The sequence below is a fragment of the Astyanax mexicanus genome, chromosome 17 (assembly GCF_023375975.1).
Source record: "Astyanax mexicanus isolate ESR-SI-001 chromosome 17, AstMex3_surface, whole genome shotgun sequence".
Classification (NCBI taxonomy): Eukaryota; Metazoa; Chordata; class Actinopteri; order Characiformes; family Acestrorhamphidae; genus Astyanax; species Astyanax mexicanus.
Window position 1 is genome coordinate 10098379 of NC_064424.1, and position 20248 is coordinate 10118626.

Below are 20248 nucleotides of genomic sequence, written 5' to 3' on the forward strand. Positions count from 1 at the left end.
GATCTGTAAATCTTTACTTAACAAGAGCCTCTCAGATGTCTATCAGATTTAATGTGTACCATACAGCCTTTATTGCAGTGTCATTTACTGATGATATCATGTAAGCTGGCCCCTATTTATCACACCAGCTGTCATAAGATCAGACAGGAGAAGTGCTGGGAAAACAGCGTGTGAAAGGATTATTAATGAGATCACGCTTTTATTCTGGTTATCCGTTGTTTGTTTTAGCTCACGGGGACTGTGTCAGATCCACTTGTTTAGCCATGTTTCTGATCATCACTGAGATTAACATTTGGTGGACACAGAGAAAAGATAAATAAAATAAAACCCACTGACTCTGAACTTCAAAGATTTTCAGACTTATTTGAGTAATGTTCTAATCAATATTATGGCAAAACTAATCAACTAATTATAGAAAAAATACTTAAGGAAATGAAGGTCAATCTGAAAAAATTCAAGAACAGTCGGTCGCAAAGACCGTCAAACATTATGATGAAACTGGCTCTCATCAGGATCGCACCATAGTTAGACCAACATACCCGCCCTGAATGTTATTGCCAACCAGAATGACCTGAGTGTTCAAGTTTCTGAATCAGTTTCTCTAATTTTGCTATTTATAGGTTTATGTTTGAGTAAAATGAACATTGTTGTTCTATAAACTACGGATAGCATGGCAATTCTCTCAAATTCCAAATAAAAATATTGTCATTTAGAGCATTTTTTTTTTTCAGAAAATGAAGAATGGCTGATATAACAAAAAAAAAAAAACAGAGCTTTCAGACCTCAAATAATGCAAAGAAAACATAAATATTTAAGAGTTCAGAAATCAATATTTTAGGGTGGAATAACCCTGGTTTAAATCACAGTTTTCGTTCATCTTGGCATGTTCTTCTCCACCAGTCTTACACACTGATTTTGGATAACTTTATGCCACTCCTGGTGCAAAAATTCAAGCAGTTCAGTTTGGTTTGATGGCTTGTGATCATCCATCTTCCTCTTGATTATATTCCAGAGGTTTTCAATTTGGTAAAATAAAAGAAACTCATCATTTTTAAGTGGTCTCTGCTGTATATATGTACAGATAAAACTCAAGTGCTTATGTTGACACTTAAATTACATAATTATGAATTGTTAAGTCAATAATTTGTTTTTTTAAGAGTTGTCATCCAAAATAATCATCTTGATGACAGCAAACTCAAATGATACTATGCTAAACTGGTCAAAGGCTAATCTGGTTAATCAACAGACCTACTAACATAAAATGTTATGGTTTTCCAGCTACCTTGGCCATTAAAATCCAGTTTAGACTATTTGCAATCAGCAAAAGCTGGTCTTGAGCTGTATTTTTCAGAAAGGTTGACCTACTATTTATTAATATGTTAGTGATAGGTTCCCACTAAAATTCTTCTCCCATATTTGAAAATATTATACTGTATTGTAAACGATGCATCTTGATTTGCAAATACAGAAACAGCTAATGAAAATGCATATTTATTTTATTACCTGGAGAAATCAGCAACTATGCAAAGAGTTTTATGTACTGGACAGTACATCCAAACTGTTGTTTGCTATGATCAAAAGGAGTATACAGTTGTAGCCGATATTATGCCAATTCTAATGCTAATTATTATGCTAGTTGTGTCATGCTACTAGCCTATTCATCACAGACAACCTTTCCCTAACTATTCAAGCTTTTCTTTAAAGCTGAGCACTGTTTGGTTGTTGTTTGTTGTTTGCACTCTTCTTTGGGGTCTAGCCAATTTTAAAGTAGTTTAAAGCACAGATTATGTAGTGTCAGCCATCCTGCAGCAGCAGCCCTGAAGCAGATGGGGCTAAAGTGTCTTGTCTGATGCATCAGAATTGGTCATCTGTTACTTTAGCAGAGAGGAGTCTGAAGTGTTGCTCTGAGATTTGGGCCTCACTTAATCCAAAACAGAGGTCAGACAAGACTAGATATCAGTCATGGGATTATCCTTCTGATTCCTCAAGGTCAAACGTTACTTGGATTGGAGTCTTAAGCGATCTGCTTTACGGATCTGCTATCAATTTCTAAAAAAATATATATTATATATATATACAGGTGTTGGACAATGACGTTGAAACACCGGGTTTTAGACCACAATATTTTATTGTCCTGACGGACAGTTCTGGTGGAAACAGGAGAGTTGAGGTGCACATTGAATTCTCCAGTGATTTGGGCAGCTGTGGTTTTATGTTTTTTGGATACAATCTGGGTTAGCACCCGAACATCCCTTTCAGGCAGCTTCCTCTTACAGCATCCACAGTTAATCCTGTTGGATGTGGTTTGTTCTTTTTGGTGGTATGCTGACATTACCCTGGATAGCATGGCTCTTGATACATCTCAAAGACTTGCTGTCTTGGTCACAGATGCTCCAGCAAGACGTGCACCAACAATTTGTCCTCTTTTGAACTGTGTTATGTCACCCATAATATTGTGTGCATTGCAATATTTAGAGCAGAACTGTGCTCTTACCCTGCTAATCGAACCTTCACACTCTGCTCTTACTGGTGCAATGTGCAGCTACTGAAGATTGGCCACCAGGCTGCTCCAATTTAGCCATGAAACCTCCCACACTAAAATGAAAGGTATATTGTGTACCCATATAAGAACCTAGGTAAAATAAGCATGATGTTCCTGTATTGTTGGATACACTGACAGATTTATTGTATGTGACTAAGTGTCTGAACATATTCAGAATTCAGTTCTGAGGAATACAGGCTTATCATTAATTCAAGGTAAAGTAAGCATGGCCTATATTCTCTGCTTATTCAGCATGTTAATTCTCAGCACAAGTAAAATAAAAACCTACACATTATTAACTTTTCGAACTGACAGCACTGAGACATCCCGAAGAGGAGCAAATTAAACAGCAGAAATATTCACTTCTGAAAAGTTTTTCCCAAGAGCACTCTGAGTGAAAAGCAATCTGAGCGTAAGTCCATGAGTAATGTATTAAGAATGCTGGGAGGAATGCTGAAGTACATCTTAGTGCACTCAGAGATCAAATCCCTCCTGTGCCAAGATTAGCGCTGTTTGTACACACAGGCCCCTGGAAACGACGATAACATATCATGCCCTGTTGTTACTGTAATTCACTGTAGAGTGTTTTCTTTTTTTTTTCATTTCCTCCCACACAGCATCTCATCTGTCAAGCCGCTGTTGCTGACTGGCTTTCCCAAAACTCAGGGATTTGTTTTAAACTAGTCTACTACTATGCAACATTACACACTGTAAACAAAATCACAGGAAAATCTAAGAAAATTAATTTTGTGCTTTAGGTTCTCACTTAACAGTGCTTGACTTAACTTTTTGAAACCTGTAAGAACATATTAGAGCATTAGAGTATTGAAATTGTCAGTCAGACTAAAGCTGAAGGGGCTACCAGACCAATTTAGGCTACCATGCCACTCTGTACAAATAGGGATTCATGGTACAAATAGAGATTCATTATTGCACACTCTTGGTATTTTAATCTCAGAGACTTGAAGGGGTTCCTAGGGGTGCTAAACCATAGTTACTGCTTTTCCTTCATGCTGTGAAGATTCAGCTCACCTCAAATCACTGTCTCAGTTGATCAGGTTTAGATCAGGGGATTGTGGAGGCCATACTCTTTTTTTTACTTATTACTACGTAATTCCATATTTCCATATATCCCTTAATTATTTTTATGCATTAATATTAATCTACAATGTAAAAAATTAATTCAATAAAGAAATAAAAAAAACATTGAATAGGAAGGTGTGTCCAAACTGGTAGTGTACATATAATGGTGTTCTGTGATATCTTGAACAAGTACACAAGAGAGAAACAATATAAGGACAGTTGTTTTATAATATATTATATTATTATATTAATTTCTTCAATTCTTAGTCCACTGCATTCTTTAATGAACAATATGGCAATTGTGGTGGTTTAAATGTTTCTAAAACACTTGCTAAACACATTACTGCATTACATTGGGAAATGTAAGTTAACCAAAAGACAAAATCATCTTGTTATAGAATTTATACATTTGTAAATGATGTGCACATTTAAGTGCATGTAGTGTCAGTGTTTTTCCAGTGTACTCCCTGTATCCCTCCTTGTTACACTACCAGTCAGCTCTGCTGAATTTATCACATGCGCCCTTGCTTTTTTCTCTGAAGGTCACTGGAGTAGATAATAAAAAAGCAAACTAGGTCAAACATGGAGGGAAGACAGAGACAGAAGAATGACGAACAAAAAGGGGAAAACATATAATTTAATAATTTCCTTCACAAAGGACACATAAATAGTTCTTGCTTTCCTATATTTCACTGCGCTCAGAACAAATGGAGCTGGCTGGAGTGGAAGAGGGTCCCCTGGGTGAGAGTAAGTGGGGGGGCAGATGTCTGATTTCTGTCTGGACAAAAGAAGCAGACACTTCCAGCCCGTTCTCCCAGCTCCGGAGAGCCAGCCTCGCAGATACTATTCCACAGAGACACAGAGCCCTGCTTTCTGACAGACACTGTCAGCCCTCAGTGATAAGAGACTGCCACTGCTTCAGCAGCTGGCCTCTAGGGGGCAGAGGCGAGAAACAAAACCTGAATACTGCCCAAACCAACCCCCCTCCCATACCCCCACCTGAAAGACAGACAGCCTTAGGGGAGTTTCATCACTGCTTTATTGAAACTCCATTTCCAAATGGTAACATTAAAGCAATATTACGTAGCATTTTTACCTTCGAAATCATTGTGGGGCTCCACTGACTTGTAATAGGTATGGTAGCCAGGCTTGGCACACTGCACCCTGCACTTGGTAACTCTGGTGAAGCAGACAAGAAAACGCTCACAAGAACTGTGTAACGATACCTAACCAAGTCATATTTGTGTAAAATCCCATAATTGTACCCTACCTCTACCACTCTACCAGTCCACATTCTTCTTCAGGTTTCAGCAAAGGTCGTGTATCTTTCAGCTTGTCCAGAAATGTGCGTCCTTTCACTTTTCACCAGGAGTAGTCAGGCTATTTTCACATCTTGCTCTCAAGAAACTCATTTGTGGGAGATGCCTGATCATAGATGTGTACTTATTAGATAATAAATAATATTGATTTTGCAAAATGTTGTCTGTTATGCCCATTACACTTGCAATACGTCGTGTCCAGTGTATGACCACCTTTATACTTCCCTTGTGAATTATAAAGTACCTTCCCCAGGTGAAGGAAAAACAGTTCTGCATAGTGCTGCTCTAAAAGAGAAGGATTCTATTTGCTTTTAGAGTAAATTTATATTGCGAGTTAGTTCCAAGCATTTTTTATCCACAATCTCATACTATCCTCACACTACACACTGCCGGTATATTGATTACTAAATGTTAATGTGATTTACCTGCATATACTTAAAATCACATTAACATTTAGCATGCAGAAAATATTGCATATGCGTTTTTATATATATATATATATATACCTCAGTTTGTGGCGTGCTTGCAGAAATGGCTTCTTTCGCATCACTCTCCCATACAGCTTCTCCTTGTTGAAAGTGCGCTGTATTGTCGACCGGTGACACCATCTGCAGTAAGATGATGCTGCAGCTCTTTGGAGGTGGTCTGTGGATTGTCCTTGACTGTTCTCACCATTCTTCTTCGCTGCCTTTCTGATATTTTTCTTGGCCTGCCACTTCTGGGCTTAACAAGAACTGTCCCTATGGTCTTCCATTTCCTTACTATGTTCCTCACAGTGGAAACTGACAGGTTAAATCTCTGAGACAACTTTTTATATCCTTCCCCTGAACAACTATGTTGAACAGTCTTTGTTTTTAGATCATTTGAGAGTTGTTTTGATGAGCCCATGATGAAACTCTTCAGAGGAGATTCAAATAGGAGAACAACTGGCAATTGGCCACCTTAAATACCTTTTCTCATGATTGGATACACCTGGCTATAAAGTTCAAAGCTCAGTGAGGTTAACAAACCAATTTTGTGCTTCAGTAAGTCAGTAAAAAGTAGTTAGGAGTATTCAAATCAATAAAATGATAAGGGTGCCCATACTTTTGCACCGGTCAAATTTTGGTTTAATGCATATTGCACATTTTCTGTTATCAGTACAATAAACCTCATTTCAATCCTGAAATATTACTGTGTCCATCAGTTATTAGATATATCAAACTGAAATGGCTGTTGCAAACACCCAAATATTTACAGCTAAAAATGATTAAGATTAATCGGGGTGCCCCAACTTTTTCATATGACTGTATATATTTAAATAATTTGCCATTTCAGAGTTTTTCTGTACTCTGTCTACAAATTCTATGATGAATAGATAAATAAGAATGTTTCAGAATTACTCCAAAATGAATAAAATAAGTTCCCACACATCTTTTAAAAGTTAAGTTGACATTTTGGAGTTTAGAGGTTTTACATGACTCTAATGATATTCATGTTCAGATTCTCTTGGGCATTATATCAAACAATCAGTCTGGTAACTGTTTAGTTCATCCCTACTTTTGGGATGATTACTGTATTTTGCAAAATATGATGGGAGATTAGAGGCTTGGACTGAAGGGAAATGCGTATAAATTTGCAGTAATGTGAATTAGACATTATCTATAGTGTGTGTGTGTGTGTGTGTTAAGGGAGAGCTAATGTACTGATTGTCTCATTATAACAAGCTGTAATTTCCCTAGAACAGTGTATATTACTGCTTACTGCTCTATTACTTCTGCCATGTAATATTTGTTAATTACCTCACAGATCCTGGAAGAAGAGCTGCCTTGGGAACATTCTGACTTCTCTGCACATTCAAAGCGGGTTGTGCTTAAAGGATTAGAGTCTATTGGTCTCTTTTGGGGGTGAGGGAATAAGTACTATGTTAAAATGTACTTGATTAAAAGTAAGTATTTAGTATTAAAGCAAACATATACTTGAGGAAAATAAAACCAAGGGGTTTTATCCCAGCAGATCACTTTGTATTTAACAAAGACCAAAAAGAATTTCTGTTTTAACCCCTTTTTGCTACTCTTATTGTGATAGTGATATTTGTAATGTGTACTTTGACACAGTAATTGAAATTGAACAAAACAATGTAATATTAGTGTATTCATATTAGTTTTTAGCTTGCATTAACATTTACTGCATTCATGAGCTGGAGCAGTTTTCTCACTGCATTACTTATTTATTTATCTCACTTATTTATTTATTTTTTCGTGCTTTAGTGGCTACACCATTTGACAATTTAAAGGAACAGTGAACCTTTAATTGGTTAGAAATGGTAGAAATGTCTAATACAATACTATAACATCAACAGGAATGCAAACTATACATTTAAACTACACATCAAACATGTTGTTTTAGCAAGTTTAAAGCATATTTTTGATATTTTTGGACATCATGCCAATGCTTATTTGTCTCTGAACTGCTTCCTAACTGAGCATATTGATGTCTCTGAAGTTTATCTGACTTTGTGCTATACTGTGATGATTAACTGTGCAAGTATTTTCCACCCCTGCTTTCCTGCATGTTGTATGTTTTTCATTGGCAGTGTTTCCTGTACCACGGTTCTGTTTGTGGATGATGAAGTGGATGATGTAGACTTAAGACATGACACTCTTTCCCACAGTGTGTGCACCCTGTCTCTTGCAATTCAATAATTCATTGACTGGGCAGAGACTAACGCCATCATATTGAAATCGGTGCAAAAAGCTGGCTCAAGGATTTCGTGAGATCCCTTGATATCACATTGCTGAAGAGATATAGAGGTTGAGGTCTGTTTTTCTGTGGTATTAAATTATTAAATTGTTGTACAATCCTCTTTAATTTGCTCCTATGTTGTTCCTCTTCCTCCCACTCTCTGTTTTTTTTATCTCTCCAATCCAATTGATTTTTTACCATCTCCATCTCTATTCTGTGATCTGCAGGACACTGTATCTGACGTTTTTCTATAAATACTTTATTCTTCTGGGGCAGCTGCTCCGTGATAGCGTATAATATCAGAGGACAAAGCAGAAGTTGGGAGAAGGACAGTTGTACAGAGGAATATGTCTGTGAATGTGTAATGTGATAAAACGCCAGACTGTAGAGTCTCCTGTTTCTTTTGTGATGCCAATTAGACTGATCTCATAAATCAGCTGAACAGACACTCAGAGAAACAGTGGGATTATCTGTGTAGACAGCATATTTTCTCATGTAATGTAATTGGGATTTTGTTAGTAAATGTTTGGGAATGTAAAAATAGCATTTGCTGAAAAATCAAGGGGAAGTTTCTTGTAAAGAACACGTGTAAATCCTATTATGTTCCCACAGAATGTCCTGAATGTCCTGATTTGGGAGTGTTTTTTTTGTTGTTCAGCTGTATGTAGTTGTTGCAGCAGTATGGACACAAATGCTTAGACTGGGAACTAATTTATTTACTGTAACAGCCTAGCAGAGTAATCATTATGTAATCTAATCTTTTACACTAATTCTGAAGGGGAGTCGGATTCTGACAGAGAGCTAGAATTTGTCACAACACCTGGCAAAGCAAATTGTTGAATTCATAACTAACATTCTACAAACCAATTAATATAAAGTATAGAGAGACTCCACCCACGTAGCTAATGATGACAGGATGAAGTCAAGTTTTCTTTGCTAGTTTTCTGTTTGTCTTTGGGTCCTTGATAAAGCTCTAAATAAAAAAATAAAGAAATAATTTTCTAGTCTGCTTACTAAACTGCAGTGTGAAATCAAAACTAACCAGTCCAAGTCCAGTCTAAACCAGTCCACCATGTGGTCTCAGTTGCTCGATCCTGCCGCTTCACGCTTTATAACATCAGAAAAATTTGACCGTTTCTGACGCAACAGGCCACCCAACTCCTGGTACAAGCAGTCGTCATCTCACGCCTCGACTACTGCAATGCCCTGCTAACTGGCCTCCCGGCCTGTGTAGTAAAACCACTCCAAATGATCCAGAAAGCAACAGCACGTCTGGTCTTCAACCAGCCAAAACGGACACATGTCACCCCACTGCTCATTGAGCTCCATTGGCTACCAGTTGATGCTCGCATTAAATTCAAAGCTCTTACAATCGCCTACAAGGTGATGACAGAACAGCTCCTTCCTACCTGCACTGATCACTCCTGAAGGCTTACGTTACCTCCCGGCCGCTGCGCTCCTCCAATGAACGTCGCCTCGCTTTACCAAACAAACATTCACACAAAGCAATCCAGACTGTTCTCATACAGAGTTCCCCAAAGGTGGAACAAACTACCTTCCACTACCAGATCAGGAGAATCTCTCGCTACCTTTAATAAACTCCTGAAGACAGAGCTCTTCAAAGAGCACTTACTCTCCTAACACCTCTAACTAACTACCTTCTACTACCAGATCAGGAGAATCTCTCGCTGTCTTTAATAAACTCCTGAAGACTGAGCTCTTCAAAGAGCACTTACTCTCCTAACACCTCTAACTAACTACCTTCTACTACCAGATCAGGAGAATCTCTCACTATCTTTAATAAACTCCTGAAGACTGAGCTCTTCAAAGAGCACTTACTCTCTTAACACCTCTAACTAACTACCTTCTACTCAGGAGAATCTCTCACTATCTTTAATAATAAACTCCTGAAGACAGAGCTCTTCAAAGAGCACTTACTCTCTTAACACCTCTAACACACTAACTACTTCTAACCTAATTTCCTTCTTCCCCTCCTTCACTCCTCTATCCCATTATTTCCCTTTGACCTCCTTTAGGCCCTATCTAAAGATGTTTTTACCTTTAACTTCTATTACTTTTGTACTTCACTATTGTAAGTCGCTTTGGACAAAAGCATCTGCCAAATGTAATGTAATGTAAATATATACAGTGTAATAAACACGCAAACCTTGGTGCTCCAAATAATGGAGCTCTATTCAGTACGTTGAGGATGACACTTGAGATGACACTTACGCTCATGTCGCTGAATGCTATCAAAACCTCACAGCAATGCTCCAGCCTTCCCTGAGCAGTACTGAACTCTGATTTCAGAACAAACAATTAATGAGCAGGTGTCCCAACACTTTTCCCATATAGCATATCACATAATAATCTATACATATGGTAAATGGTCAGGGTCTCAGGATATACAGTTTATTACAGTCCAAATTTGCTTTTATTTTCAATTAATTTATTCAAATGTTCACAACGTATCAAACACACAAACCTTGGTGCAAACTCTGGTCCAGACTTTTACTGTGTAAAACGACTTTAGTTTCTTTGTCAGAATGATCACTAAATTAGTAATCTTAATTAGATTAGGGTTAGGATTAGATAGTAGCAAGTTACTCTTCTACTCTTCTACACAGCAGCAAGGCCACGAGTGTGTTGGTGTGTACCAGCATCGTGTTCTCCATGTGTTCCTGTGGAGTTGATGCCCCCTCCACAGGAAACAGAGCACCTGGCTGTGAAGTGCTGTAATGTCGTACGCCTGTGCTTGCTCCCCGCAGTTTGACATGCAGCAGATGTCTCTGGAGGAGCTGAAACAAGTCCTGTTCCAGGCTTTTCGGGACCACCTGACCATGAAGGACATAGAAAACATCATTGTGAACGAGGAGGAGAGCCTAAAGGAGAACTCAGGAAACTGCCAGACTGAATTTGAAGGAGGTAAGCAGTGAAGACCTAGAGCTATCATTGCGTCACTTACTGTGCCTTTATCCCATTTTAATAAAAAGCTGCTAGCACAGAGTAGCTTATTAAATTAAATTATTAAATTGTACAAAACTGTTAATAAACTATTAATAAGACCAGCATATATACCAATAGAAATGTGCAATTTCCAATAAAGTAGGATCAGCTGTGGCATATATGAGTATAATCCCCACCAGCACAAACAGTAGAAGGATGGTGCTTCATCCAGAACTTTTGGGATGAGCTGGAGATTTGGGGATGTTGAGGATGAGTTGACACTTACACTCATGTCGCTGAATGCTATCAAATCCTCACAGCAATGCTCCAGCCTTCCCTGGACAGTAGAGATAAGTTTCACTAACCCTTGATTTCAGAACAAAGCCAAATGGTCAAGCGAGCTGATCACTGCCACTATGATTGGAAGATTGCTGGTTCGAATCCTGGTTATGCAGCTTGCCTCCAGCTGCCGGAGCCCTGAGAGAGCACAATTGGTCTTGCTCTGTCTGGGTGGGTAGATGGCACCTTTTCCCCTCAACACTCCTAGGTTGATATTAGAAAGACCTAATGTGCTTTCAGCAGCAGTTTGAAAAGAGGCGGTGGCTGACTTCACATGTGTTGAAGAAGGCATGTGCAAGTCTTCACCGTCCTTGGGCAATTGGCCTAACTAATTTGGGAGAAAATGGGAAAAAAATTGAAGAAATAAAGAACAGTTTCAGAAGAAGAAACTATTAATGAGCAGGTGTCCGAATATTTTTGCCCATTTAACTTCTTAAAATGCCTTGTCCCATATACGTGCTACAGGTTTAGGTGATATAAAACCCTTTTTCTCTGCAGTAAAATAGGTTATTCACTTTTTTTTTAGGGCTTTGAAATCTCCTACAAGACACTTGGAGATGCTGCCTGTTTTCTCTCTACTCCATTTAATAATTCCAGATCAGTAACAGGAATCAACCCAAATTCTACAGGTTTGAAAATAGACATAAAAACTAGACAAACATAACAAACGAAATGTTTAGAGAACATTAACTGATTTTAAAATAAAGTTTAGGAAAGTGCCAATTTTATGATTGTTATTCATTATATTTTTAAAGTTCTAGATTTACATACATTTTTTTAAATAATTTTTATTACAATTACAATTAAAATTTGTAGTAATGTTTATTGTCAAACTTGAAACCTTTTTATGCAATTCTTAAATAGAAATCTTAAAGATTTAGGTATGTAATATCAAGCAAAAAATTGACAAAAATCCTGGCCTGGTAAGGGTTAATAGGCAATAATAATCTGTGGCTATGGTAAATAGACAGGGTTTCAGAATATACAGTTTATTACAATCCACATTTGCATTTATTTGTAATTAATTTATTCAAATTCATGGAGCAAAGTGGCGTAGGAATTGTGCAGCCGTCTTCCTCGTACAGTAATATATTCATGTATACACAGGGGAGAAGGAGAGGGTAAATGGTTATTATAATCAAATTGTGATGTTTATAGAGTGTAGTGAGACCATGCCGTGGACCATTGTGTATTACTGTATGTCTTCGAACCCATTGTTCAACATATTCAAAGGCTTATTATGCACAGCAGTGAGCGGCACTGCCTGATCGACGGCTTACGCTTATGCATACTGTGTGCTCCCGCCACAATGTCCAATTGTCTGCTCTCTTTCAGTAACCGCTTGCAGCTTCACATTTGTGTTTTTTCTCTTCTTCTCTTCTATGTGAATCCATCAATCAGTTCACTCTAAAAAGAAGAATCGCCAGACATGCGTCCGCAAGAGCCTCATCTGCGCTTTTGCGATGGCCTTCATTATCAGCGTCATGCTTATTGCGGCCAATCAGATGTTGCGTAATGGTATGGAGTAGCCCCGCCCACTGTGAACTCTGGGTAATCTTACCTGTGCTCTACTTAACCTAGTCATTCAAGAAAAGTACACTTTATTATATTAATCTGTTCATAATCAGGCTCGCGGAGAGCGAGCTTGAGGAGAAGAAGCGTTTGGATGTAATGCACTGAGTGGTAAGAACTCTATTGAACTCTAGAACCTCCAGATTTTCAGGCATGGACGAAGTACCACTTTATCAACTCTACTGGAGCCACCATTTGGATGTGATAAATGAGACACAAAAAGAAGACCTAATGAAACTTCACCTAAGAGGTGTTTACCCTCCCTTTATCTCTCTGACAGAGAGACACAAGGGCTCTTCCCTGGTGTCCCTTCAATGCAATAAGACCCAGGGCCTCTATACCTGCATTCGTGTCTACATTTCTACATGTCTCTTCAAGCTGTGAAAGCAAAGACATCTGTCTGGATGATACCAGACACCACATCATCCAAACTGTGAGTAATGAGGAGGAGACTGATTGGCAGTGGCCTCCTGCGAACATCTCCCATCGAGCTCAGTTCATTGTCTCTGTGTGATCAGGCACGAGCATGCTTGTGTAAGTATTTCATCCTAACTGATTGGTAACAATAAAAAACACACTGTTTGAAGAAAGAAAAGGGAACTCTGTATTAAAGCACACTGAATAATAAACTGATTTATAATTAGGAATGTATAGTAATAGTATATATATATATATATATATATATATATAGCTAAAGTATGTCAGTGCAAGTACACTGGCAGTCAGAAAGAATTGCTCAAGTGTTGTTCAAGTATGTAAGGATCACTTAAACACCAAAACAAACTAAGCCAAACAGACTAAAAGACAACTAAAGCCCCATTTCTATTGGATTAGATTTTACATGTCTTCAACAAGTTTTTACATCCATATGGCAATAAAATCACAAGTTGATTTTCTTTTTTATTTTAGAAAATTGTTGTGTAGAGATTTGGAAAGTGTTTAATATCCACTGGAGGAGCTTTAATATGTGCATTCAGAGGCTGAATATGGTGCTTTAAAAGTCTGTGCTACCTTCTTAAATCATTTTAGGATAATATTAACGCAGATCTGACTTTAACATACACAAGCTAGAAGTTAGAATAATAATCCTGCGTTGAAATTATATCTAGGGAAATTAAAAAAATGAAAAACAAGCTACAAAACATTATCAGGCTTAAATATGCATATGCTTTTAAGTGGTGCTTTTATATGGTATACATGTAGAAACGTAATAGTCATTGTTAAAAACACAATAAAATGAAAGAAGATTTAAGCCCTATTTGAGTAATGTTTTAATCTACAGGGGTTGGACAATGAAACTGAAACACCTGTCATTTTAGTGTGGGAGGTTTCATGGCTAAATTTGAGCAGCATGGTGGCCAATTGCACATTGCACCAGTAAGAGCAGATTGTAAAGGTTCAATTAGCAGGGTAAGAGCACAGTTTTGCTCAAAATATTGCAATGCACACAACATAATGGGTGACATACCAGAGTTCAAAAGAGGACAAATTGTTGGTGCACATCTTGCTGGTGCATCTGTGACCAAGACAGACAGCAAGTCTTTGTAATGTATCAAGAGCCACGGCATCCAGGGTAATGTCAGCATACCACCAAGAAGTATGAACCACATCCAACAGGATTAACCGTGGACGCAAGAGGAAGCTGTCTGAAAGGGATGTTCGGGTGCTTACCCGGATTGTATCCAAAAAACATAAAACCACGGCTGATCAAATCATGACAGAATTCAATGTGCACCTCAACTCTCCTGTTTCCACCAGAACTGTCCGTCACCACAATAAATGATTGTGGTCTAAAACCAGGTGTTTCAGTTTCATTGTCCAACCCCTGTATATAATGGTAAGAACTACTCAACCTCAAGCGCGATATCTGCTGAACTTTCCTCACCCCTTAGCCCATCCACAAAAAAAAACAATATGAGCAATTTTTTTAAGACTGCTAGTATGTTTGCATATGTACATGTTAGCGATGTGTAACATTACACATACAGTGTTCCATGATTTCTGCACCATGGTGTGATACATTGTTGACACATATGTAAAGAAAGAAATGCCAGCATTCATTTTGCTTTACTTTTTTGTCCAAATCAAGACCGCAGCACTTGGTGAGAGCGTAATTAACACAAACAAGCCATTTTTTAACATGATAAATACATGATCATGGAGTATTTTAATTTAATAGTGGGAAAAATTCCACTTAACGACAGGATTCCTGATGTCTTGCTTTTTTATAGCATGAAAATGTACTCACAACCTGCAGAGCCTCACAACCTGCATATCAGTTAAATAATGTGAATCCCAACATCCAGATTTACAGTACTGTGCAAAGGTTGTAGGCATTAAGCACATTATTTAAAACCGTTTCTTTCAATCATAAGAGTGTTTTTACTTATAAAACCAACATCTCACATTAGAACAATTGCAAGTAGCAAGAGTTAAGATCCAAATGTATTTTGAGACCCCAGCCAGCGCATTTATGTCTTCAATTCATCACCTGCTCACCTTATTTAGCATAATTTGAATCCTGTTTATGTAGCTTGCCGTCAGCTGCCAGAGCCCTGAGAGAGCACAATTGGCCTTGCTCTCTCTCTGGGTGGGTAGATGGCACTCTCTCCCCACATCAGCACAAGCACAACAGCACAAGGCATCTGTGAGCTGATGTATCGGAATTAAGTCGCTGCGCTTTCCTCCGAGCGTGCTGTGATGATACTTGGCAAGTTCAAAAAGAGGCGGAGCCTGACTTCACATTTATTGGAGGAGGCATGTGCTAGACTTCACCCTCCTGGTGTTGGGGTATCACTAGTGATAGGGGGAATCCCAATGAGCGGGTTGGGTATTTGGTCGTGCAAATTGGGAAGAAAATTATTTTTTAAAAATAAGCATATGTAATGTTAATTAGGTGATTGCATGAATATTCTCTAACATTAGCGACTAACTTCTCCAGAAGTGTCTATGATGAATTATTGGACTTTTTGGTCCACTTTTGAAGATCATTTCAGTTCATGCTCAGAACCAGCGAATGCAGCATTCGGTGCTTTAGTGCACCTGGAATAAACCAATCTGTGTCCTAAAGGAATACTCCAGCATTTTCCAACTCAATCTCGATCTGCTGCAGCTGCAGCGTAGACTCGATTACCACGGGCAGTCGTTCTGACACATAATAGACAATAAGAACAGAAAGCCCACTGCTGCCTCAAAGCACCCTTTTAATAAAAGCCATTGGGAAAATGATTCAGCACCTGTCCATTGACTTCTATTGTAAGTGTGTTCCAAATGGATGGGTTTTGGCCTTTAGTGCTCTTTTTACTGCAGGTATAGAGATTTACAGAAAATACAGCGTATCAACAATAAATAAATCAACCACAGGCTACAGGTATAGCAGATAGAGATTAGTCAAAAATGACCCATAATTAATGATAATCCTCATACCCTGTTGGTGTACACAGGGCCGCTGCTAAGGTTTTGGAGGCCCTAAGCATAACTGGTCAGGGAGGCCCCCCCCCCCCCCCCCCCCCCCCAAAAAAAAAAAAAAAAAACACACACACACACAAACACAAAAGGTTCACGCAAAATTGTACTATTTATTAAAATTACACATGTAACTGTGAATATTTACAACGTTATAAGTAAGGCCAATAACAGTGAAGAACAGCACAAGAGTACTATTTATAATGTATAAATAATAAATGAAACGATGCATGTCTATTTTAAGCAGTGGACACGTCATTTACACAAGCCAGCCTTAAAGGTTATGAAATTATCGTTTATATTCGTGGTGTATTTATATCAGCCTGTCAAAATCTATAGAGCTGTCTGATCCTGCTGTCATACAGACCATTTGGATAGTGCACTGACGGCATTAGTCAATAGGTAGGCTACTCTGTTTATTAATTTTTTATTAAAGTCACTAAAAATCTTCAAACTACACTACTACTATTTGCAAACGTACCACGTGCCTTGCAATACCCAGATTAGTTTCTAGTTAAGCGTTTAAAGCTACCAAATCAGCAAAGCCAACGTAACTAGCTCAGGCAACACCACTGAACATGAAGTAATCAAAACTATTTAAACCTTTATCATCGAAGTTACTCACCAGAAAGGGATGCATGGGCCTCATCTTTCTGCTTCTTTTTCTTCTTCTCAGCTCCAGACTCAAACCGTCGCTTCATAGTTGAATTACCATTTAGTAGCAACTTCGCGCGGTGAACTTGTCTCCTGCCAAACTCAAGTAGCGTTGCTACTTTGGTTAGGACTAAGGTTGCCAGATAAGTTACGATTTTTCATCCTATTTGTTTATTTTATTTTAAGTTTTTAACTTACACAAATATTGCACTGGACAAGTTTTTGTATAGAATGGCCACATACACTTTAAAAATTGTTAAACATGCGCAAGATTTAGCGCCTCCATGCATTTTTTGATTATTTATTTGACTGGAAAATGTCACATCTGGCTACAACCAACAGAGCAAACCGAGCCGTGCCATTTCAGGCAATAGGGGTGGGGGCATTATATTATGCGCAAAAATAATAACGTGCCGCTTTTAAGTAGTAGAGTAGGTGCCCCATGCAATGTTTAAAGACAAAAAAGATGAGCGTATCATAAATAATTCACATTGGGTTTTAAATTTAATAATGTTATAATTTCAACACATTTCATTCTCAGTCAATTTGGCTCCCTGCAACTGCAAAATGGTTGAGGCCTAACGCTGGCTGCGTTGTCTGCGTATGCAGAGCGGCGGCCCTGGGTGTACAGCTTCCATAGTGATACAGTACTGTGCAAAAGTTTTAGGCACCAAAGCAAATTACACTAATCCATTAATCTCAGCAATATGAGTGTTTTTACCTGAAAAAAGCACCACATGAAGAACAAAGTATAGAGATTCCAGATTTCTCCTGGATGCTCCTCAGCCAGCATGTGTATATGTTCAGTTCCGTCAGCAGCTCACCTGACCAAATTTAAATTGACCAAATTTACCAAACCAGGTGTTGATTAATATGATGAGAACTATTAATAACTCTATTAAACTTAGATGAAGAGAGATTAGGAGATGTTCTAAGGAAAACAGCAATTTTGTAAAATTGCTGTTTGTATTTATTGTAATGCTTAGTTAGTGTTTTACTAAGCTAATAAACACTTTACTCTTTACTTACATTCCCACATGTACCTAAAACATTTGCATAATACTGTATGTTTTACTTTCTGATGTTGGGATCTTTCCATTTCAAGATTCTGTTAAACATGGTGGTGGGCCATTTCTAACCTTTAAGACTAAAAAAACCTTGTCTGTCCATCTCCTGTTACTGTGTGTAACTTGCATTGTAATCTGTATTGTAAATATCATAGCTGTTCACGTCAGGTGTCAGCAAACATGTCAGTAGCATCAGATGTCCCTTCATGTGTTCACTCTTCATGTGTTTCTGTGTAAAACTGTAGCTGTATGTCATGTTCTCTCATATAGCCTACTGCATGCATGTTTATCTGTGTAACTCCCTGTAGGAGTCTAAAGGCTGTGTACCTGACCGTGTTGTCCCTGCATGTCCAGACACTGATCCTACACTTATATGTGAGACAGTGCATTGATTGATTTTTATTTTTTTTATGAGCTGATAAAACCGTAAACGTCTGTCGCCCCCAGTCTCTCTGTGGGAACCTTTTTTTTTTTCAGCAAAAAAAAAAAAGAACAAGAATGAGAGGATGTATTTGTATCATAATCATACAAAAACGGAAGATGTAACAGCACATGGAGGAACTGGACCATTACAGGTGTGTTCTGCTGTTGCAGACTTGTCTATGTGGTTACACCAGCATTCTCAGTGCTTATGGTGGGAAACAGTTAAAAAATATATATGTCTTCAGTCTGTGGCTCCATCTAGTGAGTCTTTTTTAATCTGCACTACAGAATTTGTAACAGACCCTACAATCAACAGAAACTACTGGAAATGTGTGTGTTTGTGGGTGTTTGGGTGTGTGGGTGTGTGCACGCATTTAGAATGATTAAATGAATTAAAAAGAAGATATAAACTAATTAAGAATCTGCATAATATCTCCCAATTGAAGTGCAGAACATATGAACATAAATATGCAATTTTTGGAGTGTACCATTCATTTCCTCTGTCTGATTTCCCACTAACGGCCAAGCAGGCCAAGTATTGGACAGAAACACCAAAACTCCATAAACAACATGTTTGTTTGTTTGTTTGTTGTTTGTTTATTCATTCTACTGTGCTCTGTACTCTAATGTCTGTTTATATCACCTTAATTAATCTACTTCTTTCTACCACAGTTTTCAGTCTCAAATTTGTAAACTTCTATATGTGACTACATGAGTTTTTTGATTGCATGAACATTTTTCTTTACTACTGTTTCTATTATGCGTATTGTTTTTATTTTATTTTTATTAATTATTATAATTATTTTTTATCGAAAAAAGAAAAAAACAATGGAGTCTTGAATTGAATTTGCTCTCAATCCAGAATCCTCTCTTTAGCATGCCAAGTGAAATTATAGACTTTTTTTTATGTACATATTTCTATGAAGTATAGATGGAAGGATTACTGATATGCAAAACAATATACACTTTGCATGCAGGGTATGGATTGACAGTAAAATTATAGCAATATGATTTTTAAATAGAAACAAAGCTTGGAAGAAAATATCAATAATGTTTTATTTGTATATTTAATATATTAGCTATGATGAACGTGGAAATAAACATCTTATATGTGTCACACAATGAGGCTATGGTCGATTACTTTCTTCATGCTGACAGAAACGTTAACCTCAGAGCTAGCTGGGGTTAGAAGTTGGTTGAAATTAAGGACCAGCAGCTGAAAGAGAAACTTGTCTTTTTAATACTGTGTTTAAGTGCTCAACAGCAGATAAACTAGTAGATTATAAACTATTAAACACAATTTGAAACGTAATAGAAGAGCTGGCATACTGTTTTATTATATTTTTCTAATTTGATATTGTTATTTATTCTTTTTGTTGGTGGGGCTGGCCTACATTGCCTTCATTTTCCCGTACCATGATATACATAATACACTAACTAAAATACATTTAAACACAGATATTCATATGAAGCAAGAAAGCTTCTCAAATACAGTGTGAACACTGACTACACATTGTTGAATGAAATGCCAAACACACCTAAATGTGAAACACACCTAATGGAATTGATGACCGTTAGGTGACACTAGTCTGCCTAGCATTAGTGAATAATTATGTATCACTTATTTTGTCCTTATTTATGTTATTATGTTTTTCATAAATTAAGAAATCTGCACAATATTAAAGGAAATCAATTATTATTATATTGTTTAAAAAGAAACAATTAGCAAACAATTCACTGATTAACAGCTTACATCTGATAAGTAGAAATTAAAATAAACTGAGCCTTGGAAATTGATTTTTAAAAATGTCTATTTTCAAAGCCTTTGTCTGTAGTAAAGCAGCTCTGGAACAGATGGTGTTTCTTAACTTTCTACTGCAGCATTTACACACTTACACACAGCACATTCACACTTCCATCATAATAACTAGAAAAAGATACAGATAAAACACAGAGAACTCTGTAACTATTAATAGTATTTTCTTCCAAAAAATTACAAATGAAGCCAGAGAGCGGTGAGTACTGATTCCTACACCTTCAAAAGACTCTTGGAAACTGGAGAAAACTGGTACAGGAAGAGGTCTGGCTGACCCACATGGCAGGGGCCGGGGTTA

At 37.6% G+C, this 20248-nt stretch overlaps 1 protein-coding gene across 1 annotated transcript in view; it reads left to right on the top strand.

Moving 5' to 3' along the window:
- The window catches only part of caln2 (calneuron 2), a 78502-nt gene extending 62543 nt beyond the window's left edge, over window positions 1-15959 (top strand). Inside the window, exons 5-6 of the mRNA XM_007254166.4 lie at window positions 10437-10593; window positions 12355-15959. Coding sequence (XP_007254228.3) covers window positions 10437-10593; window positions 12355-12482 — 285 coding nt within the window. The 3' untranslated portion in view covers window positions 12483-15959. The remainder of the gene's footprint in view (window positions 1-10436; window positions 10594-12354) is intronic.
- Window positions 15960-20248: the final 4289 nt, after the last annotated feature.